Consider the following 15,002-nt stretch of genomic DNA (forward strand, 5'->3'; position numbering starts at 1 on the left):
GCAGAATGTCAACAAGAAGGTGGAAAAATACAGGAGGATATTAGGTTTGCATAGAGAAAGTGGAGGCACTTCAGCAGAGGAATGCTGCTCTACAAGCTGAGCTTCAGGCCCTGCAGACATTAGTGAAGAGTATGATCTTAAATTAAAGGTGACGAGGGAGCTCACGGATTCCCCTGCCAATCAGAAAGAAGGGGCTGATATCGAGTGGGGATACCTTGAAGACGAGGCTGATATTTGGAGACTCAAACCAGAGTATGAACCTGGATGAGGCTCCCAAATGGTTGTAAAAGACGTTTATGTATAAGTGAAAAGACATACAATCAAAAACAAGGACAAGGCTTGATGTGACGGCTTACCTGTGAAACATGCTTCAGATGTCGATGAAACAGGTGCCCACAGAGAGAGGTGGGGGTTGAACAGTGGCACAAGGATATGTCAGACATTCTGAAGACTTGTATATGGACACACGAGAAGGCCACCGGGACCTGTTGCACATCAAGCTGAAGCTGGATGCAGAGACTGTCGCCTTCAGGAAACTGATGGAGGGCAAGGAGAGGAGGCCTGTTCTCGTCACTGAGGCTGCAACAGGTGAGATGATTAAAAAGGAAAATGATGAAGTTGTTTAAAAAATAAAATCAGTTTTACCTGTAGAATAAGAATCTCATTTCCTTTCTCCTAACTAGCATAAACTGAATAATAGCAACTAAGCCATCTTGTATTGCTGGGGGTGTCTAAATGTCAGTCTGGGCTTCAGGGACCTTTAAATCCAGGGTGCGGATATTTTAGTACAGAATAAACCTTTGGGATGACTGTTGTATAATAAAACCTTAATATTCTTTCAATGTTTCTGTATCCTGAGCAGCAGCAGTCACACAGAGAACCATAGATCTTTCAGCACTAAAGGCCAAACCAGCCAAACTTTAACCAGCTCTTCCTGTCAGACTTGTCAAACCATACATGTAACTCGTGTGTACCAACTCACCTGTGAATGCCTGTTGTACTGTGTCATGAGAATGGCAGGTGACAAGGCATGTTAGAACATGCCGAAACGGTCATACGGCAAAGCCTTTGACCTAATTTCTAAAACGAACCTAAAACGAAATTAGTTTTTGTTAAAAACCACTTGAACCTTGGAAATGTTTAAATGACATTTTAAAAAAATGGTTTTCTGTGTATTCCAGTGTAGACACTGGTGCACTGCTGGATGGTATTTTCCTTCATTAGGATGAACAAGGGGAGGCTAATGCAGTTTACGTGGAGACAGTCTCACTCAGCATGTGCTAATCTGCAGCTAAAACTGCCTGATGAGATAAAAGTGAGAACACTCGTAACTGCCACAATAATCACAACATACCACATCACCCCATAACTAAAACCTTGTCTCAATTTGCTGACGCCTGCCTGATTACCCCCATTTAATTGTATTCCATTGAAGATAAGTGGATCTACAGCTGTCACTCTGTTTAGGGAGGCTGTAACGCTTCTTTGTGTATCCGTCTGTCCTCACACATTCCTGCGAGGCTGTGAGTTAATTCTCATTTAAAGAATCAAAAGATAAACTGTCTTCACTCTCGCAACGACAAACACAACAATCCAAATGTTTTGTGTAACTGGACTGCCTGTCATACATACTGTAACATGTAAAAATGACTAATGCAAGTAGTCTTCACTGTGTTTGCATTATTAATTCCACCTCTACCATAGCATTCAGCAGTGAATTTATTTCACTTTTTTTTTTTTTATTTGTGGTGGGAGTAACCCTGACCTTACTTTACTGAGCTTGACTAGAAAACCTAACAAGCTGTTTGCAAAAGACATCATTAAACATTAAAGTTATTTATTTTTTCCTGGATTTTAGCACACTGCAGTGATGGATTCTGGAGGGAAAAAAAGGGGGGAATGGAAACCAAATATTCAGTGCTTTGTTGACTGACACTTCCAACAACAGTATCCACAGTCACGTCAAACGCCTACATCTGAATATTTGACAACTTGGTGTTTAATCCTGACAGCCATTTCTCAAACAGTATAAAGCGTGTTACAAGTTGAATTTGTCCTCACGATAAAAGAGAAGCTATACAGTTCCTCAAATTTCAGCCTTGTACAGGTTTTTATCCAAAGCCGAGCAGGAGAAGTCCATATGAAAAGGAACAGACGAAGGAGACAGAAATTCCGCACTTCACTTCCTCTTCTTCCTCTTTAGTGCCTTCCACTCGCCCTCCTGAGTGGCCAAGCTGCCAAAAAGCTCCTTCACCTTCCTCTTTCTCTCTGCATCTCTGGAACACATAATTTAAAAAAAGGTCAGAGGCTTTTACCGGAGACATTTTAGTCCACTTCCACATTGTAGTTTCAGTTTTATCCGCACCTGCTCATGACTTCGTTGAGCTTCTCTCTGGCCAAGAAGCGCGAGTCCTTCCTGATCTCCCTCAACGCGCCCTTGAACTCCTTCTTGTATTTGTGCTTCAGTCGCTCCTTTTCTCTCTCCTCTCTGGTGCCGCCACGCTTCTTTCCATAGTCCAACCTGACAAATATCAAAGATATGAGCGAGACATTTAAAACAGATGCACAACCAGACAATTTTTCTCTTTAATCCCATCTTCTGGATGAGACAATTCATTTTGACTCAATTAAAAACAGTCTTTCAATTCATATCATTACTGCATACACTTCAACAATCTTGGGTGTGAGCAGTTTCAGAGGAATGGGCTTCTTCTTTTCAAAAACCAGCGGACTGTGAGTCACAGGGACACTGCTGATGGCCTCCAGGATCCCACTGTGAAGCTCCTGCAACAAAAACAACATTAGCACAAACTTAAAATAAGATACAGTTTCTGATGGCCATCTGATGAAGATCCAAACTGAAAAAGAGAGAAACAGACTTGCTATATCAAGCTTATATGGCACCCAACCTGTAAAACCTCTGGTAATGTTTGGGCTGGAAGATGTTTGGAAAGCAGTGTTTGGATTGGCTGGAAGATGTGTGGAAAGGACTCGAGGTCTTTGTAGATCAGGCAGCACCGCTTCACCAAATCCAGGCAGGTAGACAAACACATCAACCTGTGGAGAGACACATAAACTTAGATGAACATCTCAGTTTTATCATTTACTGTTCGCCTCATGGTTATTAGTGTCCCTACATCAGACCTCTAACATCTCAACAACAGAGCAGTCACATGTAGAGAACTCACCATAGCAAATGACACCAATCACCTCAATCCATTCTTCTTCTTCTACTTCTGTCAGGCTGTAGATACAAGACTTTAAAATATTGGCAGATGTTTTGTCCCTTCTGACACAATCTTTCTGAATCCTATGTATATGTGTGTACCTTAATGTGACCATTTGTATATGAGTATATTTGGGGGTATATGTGGGGGAATGAATGCATATATGACCATATGTCCACTGAATGTATTTCACGCAGCTGGGACGTGGTTCACAAATGACTGTTCCTTGCAAATTGAAAATAAATTTGCAAGTCCCACAAGGCCCTTGTGTGCTCTTAGATGAGCTACAGGTTTGGCATTTGTTTTGAATATTGAAATGTGCTGAAATTACCACGTGAGGAAATTATCTTCTCAGGTTGCAAACTGAAGATTATATGTTGCAAATTTGGCGGAGCAGGCCCCTGTATGTTTTTCTTGCACAGCGTAGTCATGTTACTGCAAATGCTTCCATCTTGTGGACTCCAAGACAAATTCATGTTGTTCTGGGGACCAGCAGAGTTGCAAAACACCACAAGATAGATGGAAAATGATTAAAACTTCCAAAGTGGAAGCTCCTTCTACTGTATATACAGTGGGTACGGAAAGTATTCAGACCCCCTTAAATTTTTCACTTTGTTATATTGCAGCCATTTGCTAAAATCATGTAAGTTCATTTTTTTCCTCATTAACGTACACACAGCACCCCATATTGAGAGAAACACGAAATTGTTGAAATTTTTGCAGATTAAAAAAGAAAAACTGAAATATCACACCATAAGTATTCAGACCCTTTGCTTGGTATTTAGCAGAAGCTCCCTTTTGAGCTAATACAGCCATGATTTTTGGGAATGATGCTTCAAGTTTTTCACACCTGGATTTGGGGATCCTCTGCCATTCCTCCTTGCAGATCTTCTCCAGTTCTGTCAGGTTTGATGGTGAACGTTGGTGGACAGCCATTTTCAGGTCTCCCCAGAGACGCTCAATTGGGTTTAAGTCAAGTCTGGCTGGGCAATTCAAGAACAGTCACGGATAGCCACTCCTTCGTTATTTTAGCTGCGTGCTTAGGGTCATTGTCTTGTTGGAAGGTGAATCTTCGGCCCAGTCTGAGGTGCTGAGCACTCTGGAGAAGGTTTTCGTCCAGGATATCCCTGTACTCGGCCACATTCATCTTTCCTTCGATTGCAACCAATCGTCCTGTCCCTGCAGCTGAAAAACACCCCCACAGCATGATGCTGCCACCACCATGCTTCACTGTTGGGACTGTATTGGACAGGTAATGAGCAGTGCCTGGTTTTCTTCACACATACCACAAAGAATTAAGGCTCCATGTGGGCTTTCATGAGTCTTGCACTGAGGAGAGGCTTCTGTTGGGCCACTCTGTCATAAAGCCCCGACTGGTGGAAGGCTGGAGTGATGGTTGACTTTCTAGAACTTTCTCCCATCGCCCGACTGCATCTATGGAGCTCAGCCACAGTGATCTTTGGGTTCTTCTTTACCTCTCTCACCAAGGCTCTTCTCCCCCAATTGAACCACCTCAAGGATGATCAGAAGAAATGGACAGCACCCGAATTAAATATACGAGGGTCACAGCAAAGGAGCTGAATACTTATGGCCGTGTGATCATCATCATCTTCGTCCACTTATCCAGGGCCGGGTTGCAGGGGCAGCAGTCTAAGAAGGGACACCCAGACTTCCTTCTCTCTGAACACTTCTTCCAGCTCTTCCAGGGGAACCCCGAGGCGTTCCCAGGCCAGCCAAGAGACATAGTCCCTCCAGCATGTCCTAGGTCTTTGGCTCAGCTCCTTCTTCACCACGACGGACCGGTACATCGACCACATTACTGCGGAAGCTGCACCGATCCGCCTGTCAATCTTATGCTCCGTCCGTCCCCCACTCGTGAACAAGTCCCCAAGATACTTAAACTCCTCCACTTGAGGAAGGAACTCCCCTCGAACCCGGAGAGTGCAAGCCACCCTTTTCCAGTTGAGAACCACGGCCTCGGACTTGGAGGTGCTGATTCTCATCCCAGCTGCTTCACACTCAGCTGCAAACCGCCCCAGTACATGCTGGAGGTCCTGGCTTGACGGAGCCAAAAGGACGTCATCACCTGCGAAAAGCAGGGATGAAATCCTGTGGATGAAATCCAAACTGGACTCCCTCCGGCCCCTAGCTGCGCCTACAAATCCTGTCCATAAAAATTATGAACAGAACCGGTGACAAAGGGCAGCCCTGCCGGAGTCCAACATGCACTGGAAACAGGTCTGACTTACTGCCGGCAATGCGAACCAAGCTTCTGCTCCGGTCGTACAGAGACCTGACAGCCCTTAGCAGAGGGCCTCGGACTCCATACTCCCAGAGCACCTTCCACAGGACGCCACAAGGTACACGGCCGAACAAAACACATGTGGACTGGTTGGGCGAACTCCCATGAACCCTCGAGCACCCTATAGAGAGCATAGAGCTGGTCCAGTGTTCCACGACCAGGACGAAAACCGCATTGTTCCTGCTGGATCCGAGGTTCGACTATCAGCCGAATCCTCCTCTCCAGTACCCTGGCATAGACTTTCCCAGGGAGGCTGAGGAGTGTGATCCCCCTATAGTTGGAGCACACCCTCCGGTCCCCCTTTTGAAAAGAGGGACCACCACCCCTGTCTGTCAAAAGAAAAAGTGAAATATGGCCGTGTGATGTTTCAGTTTTTCTTTTTTAATAAATCTGCAAAAATTTCAACAATTTCGTGTTTCTCTGTCAATATGGGGTGCTGTGTGTACATTAATGAGGATAAAAAATGAGCTTGATTTGAACTTGAAACGATTTTAGCAAATGGCTGCAATATAACAAAGACTGAAAAATTTAAGGGGGTCTGAATACTTTCCGTACCCACTGTAGTTATATACATGAATTTCTGCTCCCCTGTGCTCAGATACACATATTCATCTCTCTACATTCACTTTAATGCAGTGTAAACTCACTCTGTCCTCCCTTACCCGAGGCCTGCTGTATCACCCTGGCTGTAATTACCACAACTACTACACTCGGCATACACAGCTGTTGGTGTGTCACTGTACGGCCTGAAGGAATGCAGAAATTAAAATATGACTGGGCACCAGGTGTGAGGAACAGGAGTCACATGCAGCGCTGTTTTCATATCAGTGTGGGGAAGACTGGACGAGGTCAGACCGCTTAAAGACGATTTACCAAACAGTATTTAGGCTCATTATGACTTAAAATACTGCATAAGAAGTGCTGCTTTTAAATGAATACAATGGGTTAATTAGTGAATGCTCATCTTTTCAGACAAAGATGTTTAATGATTCTGAATCTTATTAACAGATATAAGATGCATTAAAGATTAAATTACAGATATAAGTTTATTCCTTGTGATGCATAGATTTACTCATTGTATTTTGTTTATATTTACAAATGATGCAGATAAAAGAAATTTGAAAACATTTCTTTGTAACGTAACCACTTCTGACTGAGTGTTTTATGGCATGTTATGGGCATTAATTTTAGTTGAGTACAAATAAAAATGTATGTTCTCACAAACAGTGCACAACCATGGTCCACTGAAGCCTGTTTGCAAGCTTTGCTTTGTGCCCACACACCAGCTGCTGTGTGAAAACCGTGCTGGCGACTCATCAGAATCACACGAGTGGATGTATCAGCGCTGAGCCATAAAGTCTGTACAGGTAAACAGACATGCGGTTATAGGAGAGATGTGTGTGTCATGTTTGCATGCTTCAGTTTTCACAGAAAAACAAATGAGCTTGTCTTTTTTTCACTTGCATAAATTAATCGCTCTCACTTTATCTCTTCCTTCCTGTCTCGCCGCTTCGTTCTTCACGATCTCATTCAGGTCCAAACTGAACATGAGAAGCTGTGTGAAGACAAAAGGTTTTCTCACACTTCGTCTCCCTTCATCTCTTCCTACTGTGCCTATAATTGTCTCCAGGCAAGTGTTCACGCCTGTTATTACATGGTGTTGTTACATACATTCGATGTGAGATCTGTTGTTTTTGAAGTCTCTGTAGTCAGCTGTATATACACAACATGTCTGACACAACATGTCACTTATGGAGAGTGTTGGCTCAAATTCTGAAATCAAGTCTGAAATATGTAAAAGAATGTTAGTGTCGTCACCATCCTGCTGACGCAGCTGGTTAAAGGACAGGTTCACATTATATATTTATTAGTCGCTGTAATCTTTCCCTTTGTCTGTACTGGCTGCGAGAAGATCCACGGTCCTCATTCTGTACCAAAATGCATCTCAAAGCTCAGCTGAAGCTAACACAAAACTTGAGCAGCTTGAGACACATCAGGTTACATTTTCCAAAGCATCTCCTTGACGAGCTGAGGGAGGTCTAGTAAAAATTCTATGTCATTCTGTGATACTGAAACAATTTGTGACTGATAAAACGTTTGATCAGTTTATGGTTTTGGGGTTAGAGCAGATTCTTTGCCTTCAGGTACACCACACCCACACTCTTACCTGTGTTGGTCTCTGTCGAGGTCATTTTTGAGTTCCAGGTGCTGGGCAGCAGACAGTGGAAGGCCCTTCTTGCTCCAGCTCTTGCAGGACTCGGAGTCTGACAACACCAGCAGATCACTGTTTTTCCCTGATGGCCTAAAAGGAGGCACCACAGTGTACCCTGCAAGACAATGTCAGTCTGTCAGCTCTGCTTCACCTTACGGAAACTGAAATGTGCTGTGAAACGTGAAAGTCCTGTTACCTAGAGAGGTCTTATCCTGCACGGCCAGGTGTAGCGTTCCAGCCAGGAAGTTGATGAGCTCAGGCAGGAAGCGCTTTGAAAACGAGACATACTCCACTGCCAGGCAGCACAGCAGTAAACCTGACGTTACATCCTGTAACGATCTCACTGGACACTGAGGATTTACAAATCATGGACAAAAACACACACAGGTATGTTTGAGTTACAATTCACTCCAATGTAACAGCCATGTAAATGCTGAGTGTTTCAGCTGCAGCTCTGGAAAGAAAACTTCACACACCTGTTGTCATCTCTAAATTGTATAATGAATAATTGAAAATGTCTGAGGTGTACATATGAAGAAAAGCACAAAAAAAAGAATGATGGGTAATGACAGGACGAAGGCTGGATTCAAACAGGATGAGAGAAGGCTCTGTGTACCTTGGTGAGGGCCTGGCTCATGTAAAGCAGTGCTGGAGTAGTAACTGGGTGCCTGAAGTCTGAGGTAGGAAACAGCAGGGCTGTCACCTTCAGGTAGATAAGCTTGAAACAGACACACAAAAACACACAGATGAAAAACTGCATTTGCTAAATACATAAGAAAATAATACACAACAGATATTTTCAGTTGATGCCAAAAGCAAGGGCACAAGTTCCACCGGGGACAGGGCAGAGTATGTCTAAATCACAAATCTATACAATTCCACAGGATCGCCGTCCAAAATTATGATACAACTGAACCAACACCTCTTTTAATCAGTTTCAACAAAATCTGAAAATTATAACCTTCAATGAAAGAATTTTTAGTGGAAGACAGGTGGAGGTTGCTTTATAAAGGCTGACACATCAGTCATCGGCCTTTATGCTGCTCGAGAGGGAGACTGCAGGTATGACTGAGGGCTGAAATAAGCACTTCACCTACATGGTTCTGGATAAAAGAAAAATTCTAGTGGATATTCAACATGTTTATGATATTCACAGCTACTCATCCATACCATGTCTAATGCTGGGAATGCAACATGCCCTTTGACCTCAAGCACCTCCTCCATGCTGTGACCGGCATCTCCGAGGACACTCTGCATATCCTTACAGGCTACTTCCGGGAACATCTGACACAGAGCGTACAACTCTCTACAAAGGATTAAAGGAAACAGTAGAGAAAGAGTTGAAGAAACACATTTGGGTTTGAGCACTAAATATTTATATTCAGGTGTGAGAAGGAAAAGACGCTCTCTGGACTCACGGTATGAGTTTATCTATGGTGGTGAGTTCAGGTGGACTCCTAGTGGCCAGTTCTCCGATGTACTCCAACAGAAAGCCAAACAGTTTCTGAGACAAACGGAGATAACGTTGTAAAGTCATATGGCACTAAATGAAACCTGAAAGTAACCACAGTAATTTACAAAAATAAAAGCCCATTCCATATTGTACCTGCAGTTTGAGCTTATTGCCTACAGCCAGACTAGGGTGGTTGCACTTCTGAGTCCGGGCCACGATGAGGCGCTGGTTGTCAGGGGTGTGGCCACAGAGCAAATCTTTCAGGTCAGCATAGCTCTCTGGAGCTGGAGAAACACAGAATATAACAATTTATTCAAATGTGGTGAGGATAAATGCTCCTCTCAGCTTCACTCAGGATAGTTATATATATCTACTAAGTCTCTATTTGAGATGAAAATCAGATTTAAGCCCCAAAAAAAGGCAACATAAGAAAAGCACCTAAAAATTAAACGGTTTGCTTTTTTAAAAAGCTTTTTCTGTGTGTATTTACCAGTAAACGTGTAAGGAAGCTCTGCTTTAGCTGCCTCCTGCTGGGCCTTCATCTCCTCTTTGCTCAGACTCTTCTTGGGTTTGGCAGTGGTCTCTTTATCCTCCTGTTTACTCTCCTCGTCCTCGCTTTCTTGCTCAGAGTCCAGATCAGAGTGGCCATCTTCTTCTTCACTGCTGCCCTCTTCCTCCTCCTCCTCCCCTTCCTCCTCTTCCTCTTCATCTTGCTCCTCTGCCTCTGAGTCATCCTCCTCACCGCTCTCTTCCTCTTCTTCATGTTCATCCTTATCTTCCTCAGACTCCTCTCCAATATTCCATTTTCCATCCTAGACATACAAAAGATAAGTGAATGAAAAACATTCTGCACTGAAGCAAAAATCGAGTATTCCAGAGAAAAATGAACCCACAAACCCTACATATCGTGTTGTCTCATACCTGATAAGACAGGGTCTTCTTGTCATCTTTATCCAGGATGAAGCCGTCATTGAGGTCATCAGCAGAAATGTGGCTCTGACTCTGCGCACTGTCCCCGACTTCATCTCCCATCATCCTCCTCAGACGGTCAGCCTGAAAAAGGCACAGAGCAAAAGAGATCCACTATCAAACACAGCATTAAAACATGTTAAAACTGAAGTACTATGTGATAATGACAAGAAGCTGGTCGCACAGATCACACTCGCACGGTGAACGTACCTCTAGTTTCTGCAGCTTCTCCCTCTCCTCCCTGGCGAGCTCCTCTGGGGTTTTCATCTTCTCTGAGGGCTGAGCCTTCATCTCGAAGCCGAGCTCTCTCACCATCATGTCGTACTCGTCCAGCTGGAACCCACAGAGGAAGCAGAAGGAGAGCAAAGAGATATCAGGCTCTGCCACTGATGAAAGACAGAAAGCACAAAGCGGAGGAACAACAACATGCTGCTGTTTGATTGGTGCATCCCTACCTTGGGCTTCTCCATCTGCTTGTCGGCATGTTCAGCTTTGGGCGTCTTTTTTGCCATCAGAGCCTGGATGCTCTTCCACTCCTGATCCAGCTTCTCAGTCAGCTCCTGTGCCTCCTCTCTCTGTACCTGCCTTTCTCGCTGAGAGAGGAACCCAAAAGTTAACCATCTGGACCAAGCCACATCATCTCCTCCCGAATATCATTACCATCATTAGCCAGAAGAAAACCATGACCCTCAATGAATAAAATGAAATTCCACAAGATAAACAGTTTAGTCTGCTTGTTAGCTTATATACACTAATAAATACAATGAAAAGGTCAGTGTGGACCCAAATCGAGATGTTAAGGAGTCTCATCAACAGGAGTGTGTTACCAGCTCACCTTCTCCTGCTTGGACTTCTGGATGAGCTCTTCAATGAGCTCCTGTCTGGATTTGGCCCTCTGGCTTCCCTCCTCCTCCTGCTGCTCCCCTGATGTTTTCTTTCTGAGGAGGCCCCCTCCTCCTCCTCCGAAGTGGGAAGCCGTCAGTTCAGCTGGATGAGAAAGAGAAATACTGTCATTATTATATATCCGCATCGTCATCTATAATATAACTTATTTGACTAAAGCACACAAGAAAGAACAAGTGATACATCCCAAATGCATGAATTCAAGACACAAAAACAAGTGTTTTAGAATGATAAGAGGAAACAAGCTCAAGGTACCATATCAACTCGTGTTAAAGTAAGCATCAGCATGCAAAAACTTAATTTAATAAAAACCAAATTTAGCATTTAAACTTGGACAACACTCACCTGACAGAAGTCCTTTCTCTTCTGATTCATCATCACTATTCATGATGTCATTGAATTTCTCCATTTCAGCCAGTGATTGGCCATAGTGAGTCAGCTCTTCCTCCTCGTTCAGGTTGTACACGTCCTTCTTATCATGGACACGCTGAGAGATAAAGCATAAAGTTGATGCAGACTGAGAACTGGGCATACATCATCAAATTTTAGTTACAGAGCAAGATAAACAACTTAATGTCTCAGATATAAGCATTCTGATATATTAGCTCTTATTTTCTAATTTTAAACTTTACAAGTCATATTCCGAGCCCAAAGGAAGAAGTGCATAAAATCTCGTCTTAGTCTAAAAGTTTGAGCATCAAATGATTCATGTAAACTTTCAGAAGGCCAAAGTCACAGAGTGAAGTTAAAGCAGGGACAAAGGGAGCATTAGACAGTGATTACGATATCCGTTTTCATGTCAAGACTTGATGTCCCTTCTGTCCTTACAGGTAATACAAATGCATTTCCACATCACTGACCTGTCTCTCCATCGCAAACCTCTGTAGGATTTTGTCTTCTGGTGCCATCTTGGTGTCATACTCTCCAAAGCGTCTGTCAATGAATTTGTTGGACTTGTTCTTCTGTTTGTATTCTTTCAGGAGGGTCTCTTTCCTCTGCACATCAAACATTAAAAACACTGCATGTGATTCTTTTTCACTCCCTCTCACACAAAGATCCAATATGCTTCAAAAACAGTGATTATTTCTCAAAGAGTGAATTTGTTCACTTTGAGTGAGTTAAGTCCAAAACCACAAAAACCCCACATGTAAACATATAAAGTCATAACATAGAACAAAAATGTAGACTCGTACAGATTCTACTTTGTTTTGTTCACAGTTCTTTCTGTCCTTACAAAACTCTCAGTCCCTCCTGCAGAAAATCCCTCTCCCAGCATGATGCTGTGAGCACCAGGTTTCACAGCACAGAAACTGTTAAATGAGTGGTGAGCTGTGACCCACGGCTGCCAGATATAGTGCTAGAAGTAAAAGTTTTAATCTTTTATTTTGTTTTCTCATTTCATCTGAAACACAGAATATTTTGTATTTTACCCAGAGGCTGCTTTCATTTGATTTGTATCACACTGGCATTTTCCTCGTTTATGGCCTTTATTAGCAGTTTCAGTTCCCTGGGTGTTTGTTCAATTGGGGCATCATATTTGCAAAACATCAAAAGCATTTCATAAATGGCTGAGTTAGAAGAGACTCATGGAAATAAAGGCCATGTCAGTCTTGGGCTTAGGGCTCCTAAGTTTTTGGTCTAAGAGTAATTCATAGAGCCTTTTATTGCTAAAACCAGATGATATATCAGTAAGAAGTTAGAGGAAGGCCAGAGAACTTTCAAGACACAGCACTGTCTGTCAGACACAGGTAATGCACCAGCCTTTCCTAAAATTAAACAGATAACGAACTTTCAAAAATACAATTTGATGGCGGTTATGTTCATTAGGATCCAATCAGCCCATCAATTAAGGTCAGTATTCATTACATTAAATAGTCTTCAATTACAATGAATACAGTTGATTTCATGGCCATCACTGGATTACCCCATAAAACTGGTGCTACATGTAGAACAACCACATCAAAGGGTGAAGATTTGTTAAGTCAGCTACAGAATTTCACAGCTTATAGCACACTGATGCTTTTAAAATTCTTTTATATGGGGCAGGCCAGCATCCCCACACTGTCAAGACCATTCATTTTGATTAAAAATCCATTAGATAGTATGGAAGAGCAGCTAATGTTTAAAAGCTTTATTATGAACTTTTAAAGATTTAAAAGGCCACCCAAAATGAGAGTTTAAATACAGTTATCCTTCATTTGAATGAAGGGCTTTAAATACACTAAAGATGTGTTGCAATATAACGATTTTGAGAAAAGTGGCTGGCAGAAATGCTCTGGCTGTGTGACTGCTTGCAGCGCAGTGCAGTGCTCTGTGTGTTGGAGAAGGGGAGTAACAACATGAGATGTTCTCTTACCTTGATAATGGCTTTGGACCGAGACACACCAGGCAGACCCACATCATGCTTGGTTTTTCTCCCCAGAACATCAAATTTCTTCTTGTTAATTTTCACCTCAAAAGGGTTGTTTTTGATCTCAGTAGAGGCCTTTGTCTTTCGGACCTTGTCAGCAAGGCTCCTCTTCTTCGGTGCCTTCCCCATCTGTGGCAAAGCAGCCGACTGATGAGCTAACATCACTGACTTACAGCGTCATTGTACAACGTTTTCAATAAAAACTCAACGTTAAAACTTTAATGCAGGGAGAACTTAATACAAGTGCAAGGGTATGTTGTGTACGCTGTTTACACATTATACATATATTCAGAGTGGAGTATATTCATAATTGATTCATGAAATCAACCAGAACATCTTTTAAAACTCTTATTCAAATGAACACTGAATAACAAAAGTGGAGGATGGTAACCTAGCTAACACTAGCAAGTGTCAGCTAGCTAACATCATTGACTTACAGCGTCATTGTACAAGCTAACACTAGCTAACCTGGCTAACACTAGCTAACAGCATTTTTTAGCTCTACACTGACACACGTGTAACTGCAATATACGCATCAAAGCAAAAGCATAAAAAGCAATAAATACGATGTGATAAAAGTAAAAAGTAGAGCCACTTCATAGATAACTACCTTACATGTGAACCGACACCAGTTTGAAAACAAACTAACGTTATCAAACAGGCGGTGTTTACCTTTCAGTCGCGTTCAGGAGTGAAGTTATTAAATCCAGGCGGAAGGAAACATGGAGCTCTGAGGCTCCGCTAACGCCGAATTTAACAAAAAATACTTAAATGTTTGACTATCCACGTTGTTTCAGAGAGTCGCCATTTCCAGCGTGCCTGAGGTCAAAGTTTAAAACAAAGGAACAGACAGAGGCGACTTCCGGTGCAAAACGGCCTGCAGCGCCCTCCAGCGTCCATCCTTCAAAATGAGGGCACGGATTATACAGAAAACTGGGTATTTTTTAGAGCAGCCCGCAACAATCGCCAGGACAAATACACAAGGTCTTATGCAGCAGCTAACAATAATACTCATTTTCATTAAGCATACAATCTGGTACAGGTATGGTGAATCATTGGATGGTTCACTGTGAAATTTGGTTCACACCTTCATGGATCCCAGAGGCTGAATTTTAACAACTCTGATCTCCTTTTGTTTTGTCAAGAACAACCATCAGGTCATTTTGTCCAATGCTTTGGTCAGCTTTTCAGCTGCTTCGTAATATTTTGGCCTGCTCCTCCTTTGACAGCAACTTCCACTGTCAACTCACAAAGCAACACACAACTACATGTGATGACAGACTGACACAAACACAAGCATGAAAACATTATCAAATACACAAATCCACATTAAGAGTTCTGGGTCATCATGCCTCAAGGAAGCCTCCCCACAAAAAAACAGGTGGTTGGACAGTCTGAATCACCTGTGTCATCTGTCCACCAGGTGTCAGCGTTTTCCCTCTCTTTAAGTCACAGTAAATGCTTGAATGAGCTGCAGGAGCACTTGTGGTGTGAAAAACATATCTGGAGAGTCTATGATGCACAGG

General features: G+C 42.8%; 1 protein-coding gene across 2 annotated transcripts; it reads right to left on the bottom strand.

The window, feature by feature from the left end:
* Positions 1-1,820: 1,820 nt before the first annotated feature.
* Positions 1,821-14,300, bottom strand: nop14 (NOP14 nucleolar protein homolog (yeast)). 2 transcript variants are annotated; one of them, XM_041059276.1, is made up of 19 exons: positions 14,149-14,300; positions 13,423-13,605; positions 11,927-12,061; positions 11,412-11,553; positions 10,999-11,150; positions 10,619-10,756; positions 10,374-10,496; positions 10,116-10,247; positions 9,685-10,006; positions 9,348-9,478; positions 9,160-9,245; positions 8,912-9,047; positions 8,358-8,459; positions 7,938-8,091; positions 7,697-7,856; positions 2,910-3,057; positions 2,666-2,784; positions 2,366-2,521; positions 1,821-2,276 (listed from the first exon to the last, which is right to left on the bottom strand). In XM_041059276.1, the coding sequence occupies exons 2-19, from the start codon at positions 13,603-13,605 to the stop codon at positions 2,180-2,182; spliced, it is 2,616 nt and encodes an 871-aa protein (XP_040915210.1). In that variant the 5' UTR covers positions 14,149-14,300; the 3' UTR covers positions 1,821-2,179. The 2 variants fall into 2 exon arrangements, with proteins under 2 accessions (XP_040915210.1, XP_040915211.1); XM_041059277.1 differs by lacking the exons at positions 1,821-2,276; positions 2,366-2,521; positions 2,666-2,784 and adding an exon at positions 3,189-3,244 and having other exon boundaries at positions 2,920-3,057.
* Positions 14,301-15,002: the final 702 nt, after the last annotated feature.

The sequence above is a fragment of the Toxotes jaculatrix genome, chromosome 16 (genome assembly GCF_017976425.1).
Source record: "Toxotes jaculatrix isolate fToxJac2 chromosome 16, fToxJac2.pri, whole genome shotgun sequence".
NCBI lineage: Eukaryota > Metazoa > Chordata > Actinopteri > Toxotidae > Toxotes > Toxotes jaculatrix.

Bases quoted from the DNA above. Each gene is read 5' to 3' on its own strand.
- nop14 (XM_041059276.1), bottom strand. From the start codon at position 13,605: ATGGGGAAGGCACCGAAGAAGAGGAGCCTTGCTGACAAGGTCCGAAAG. The intron at 10,757-10,998 runs GTGAGCTGGTAA...TTCCTCTCTCAG, and splicing joins AGAAGTCCAAGCAGGAGAAG to CGAGAAAGGCAGGTACAGAG. The intron at 2,277-2,365 runs GTGCGGATAAAA...TATGTGTTCCAG, and splicing joins CTCAACGAAGTCATGAGCAG to AGATGCAGAGAGAAAGAGGA.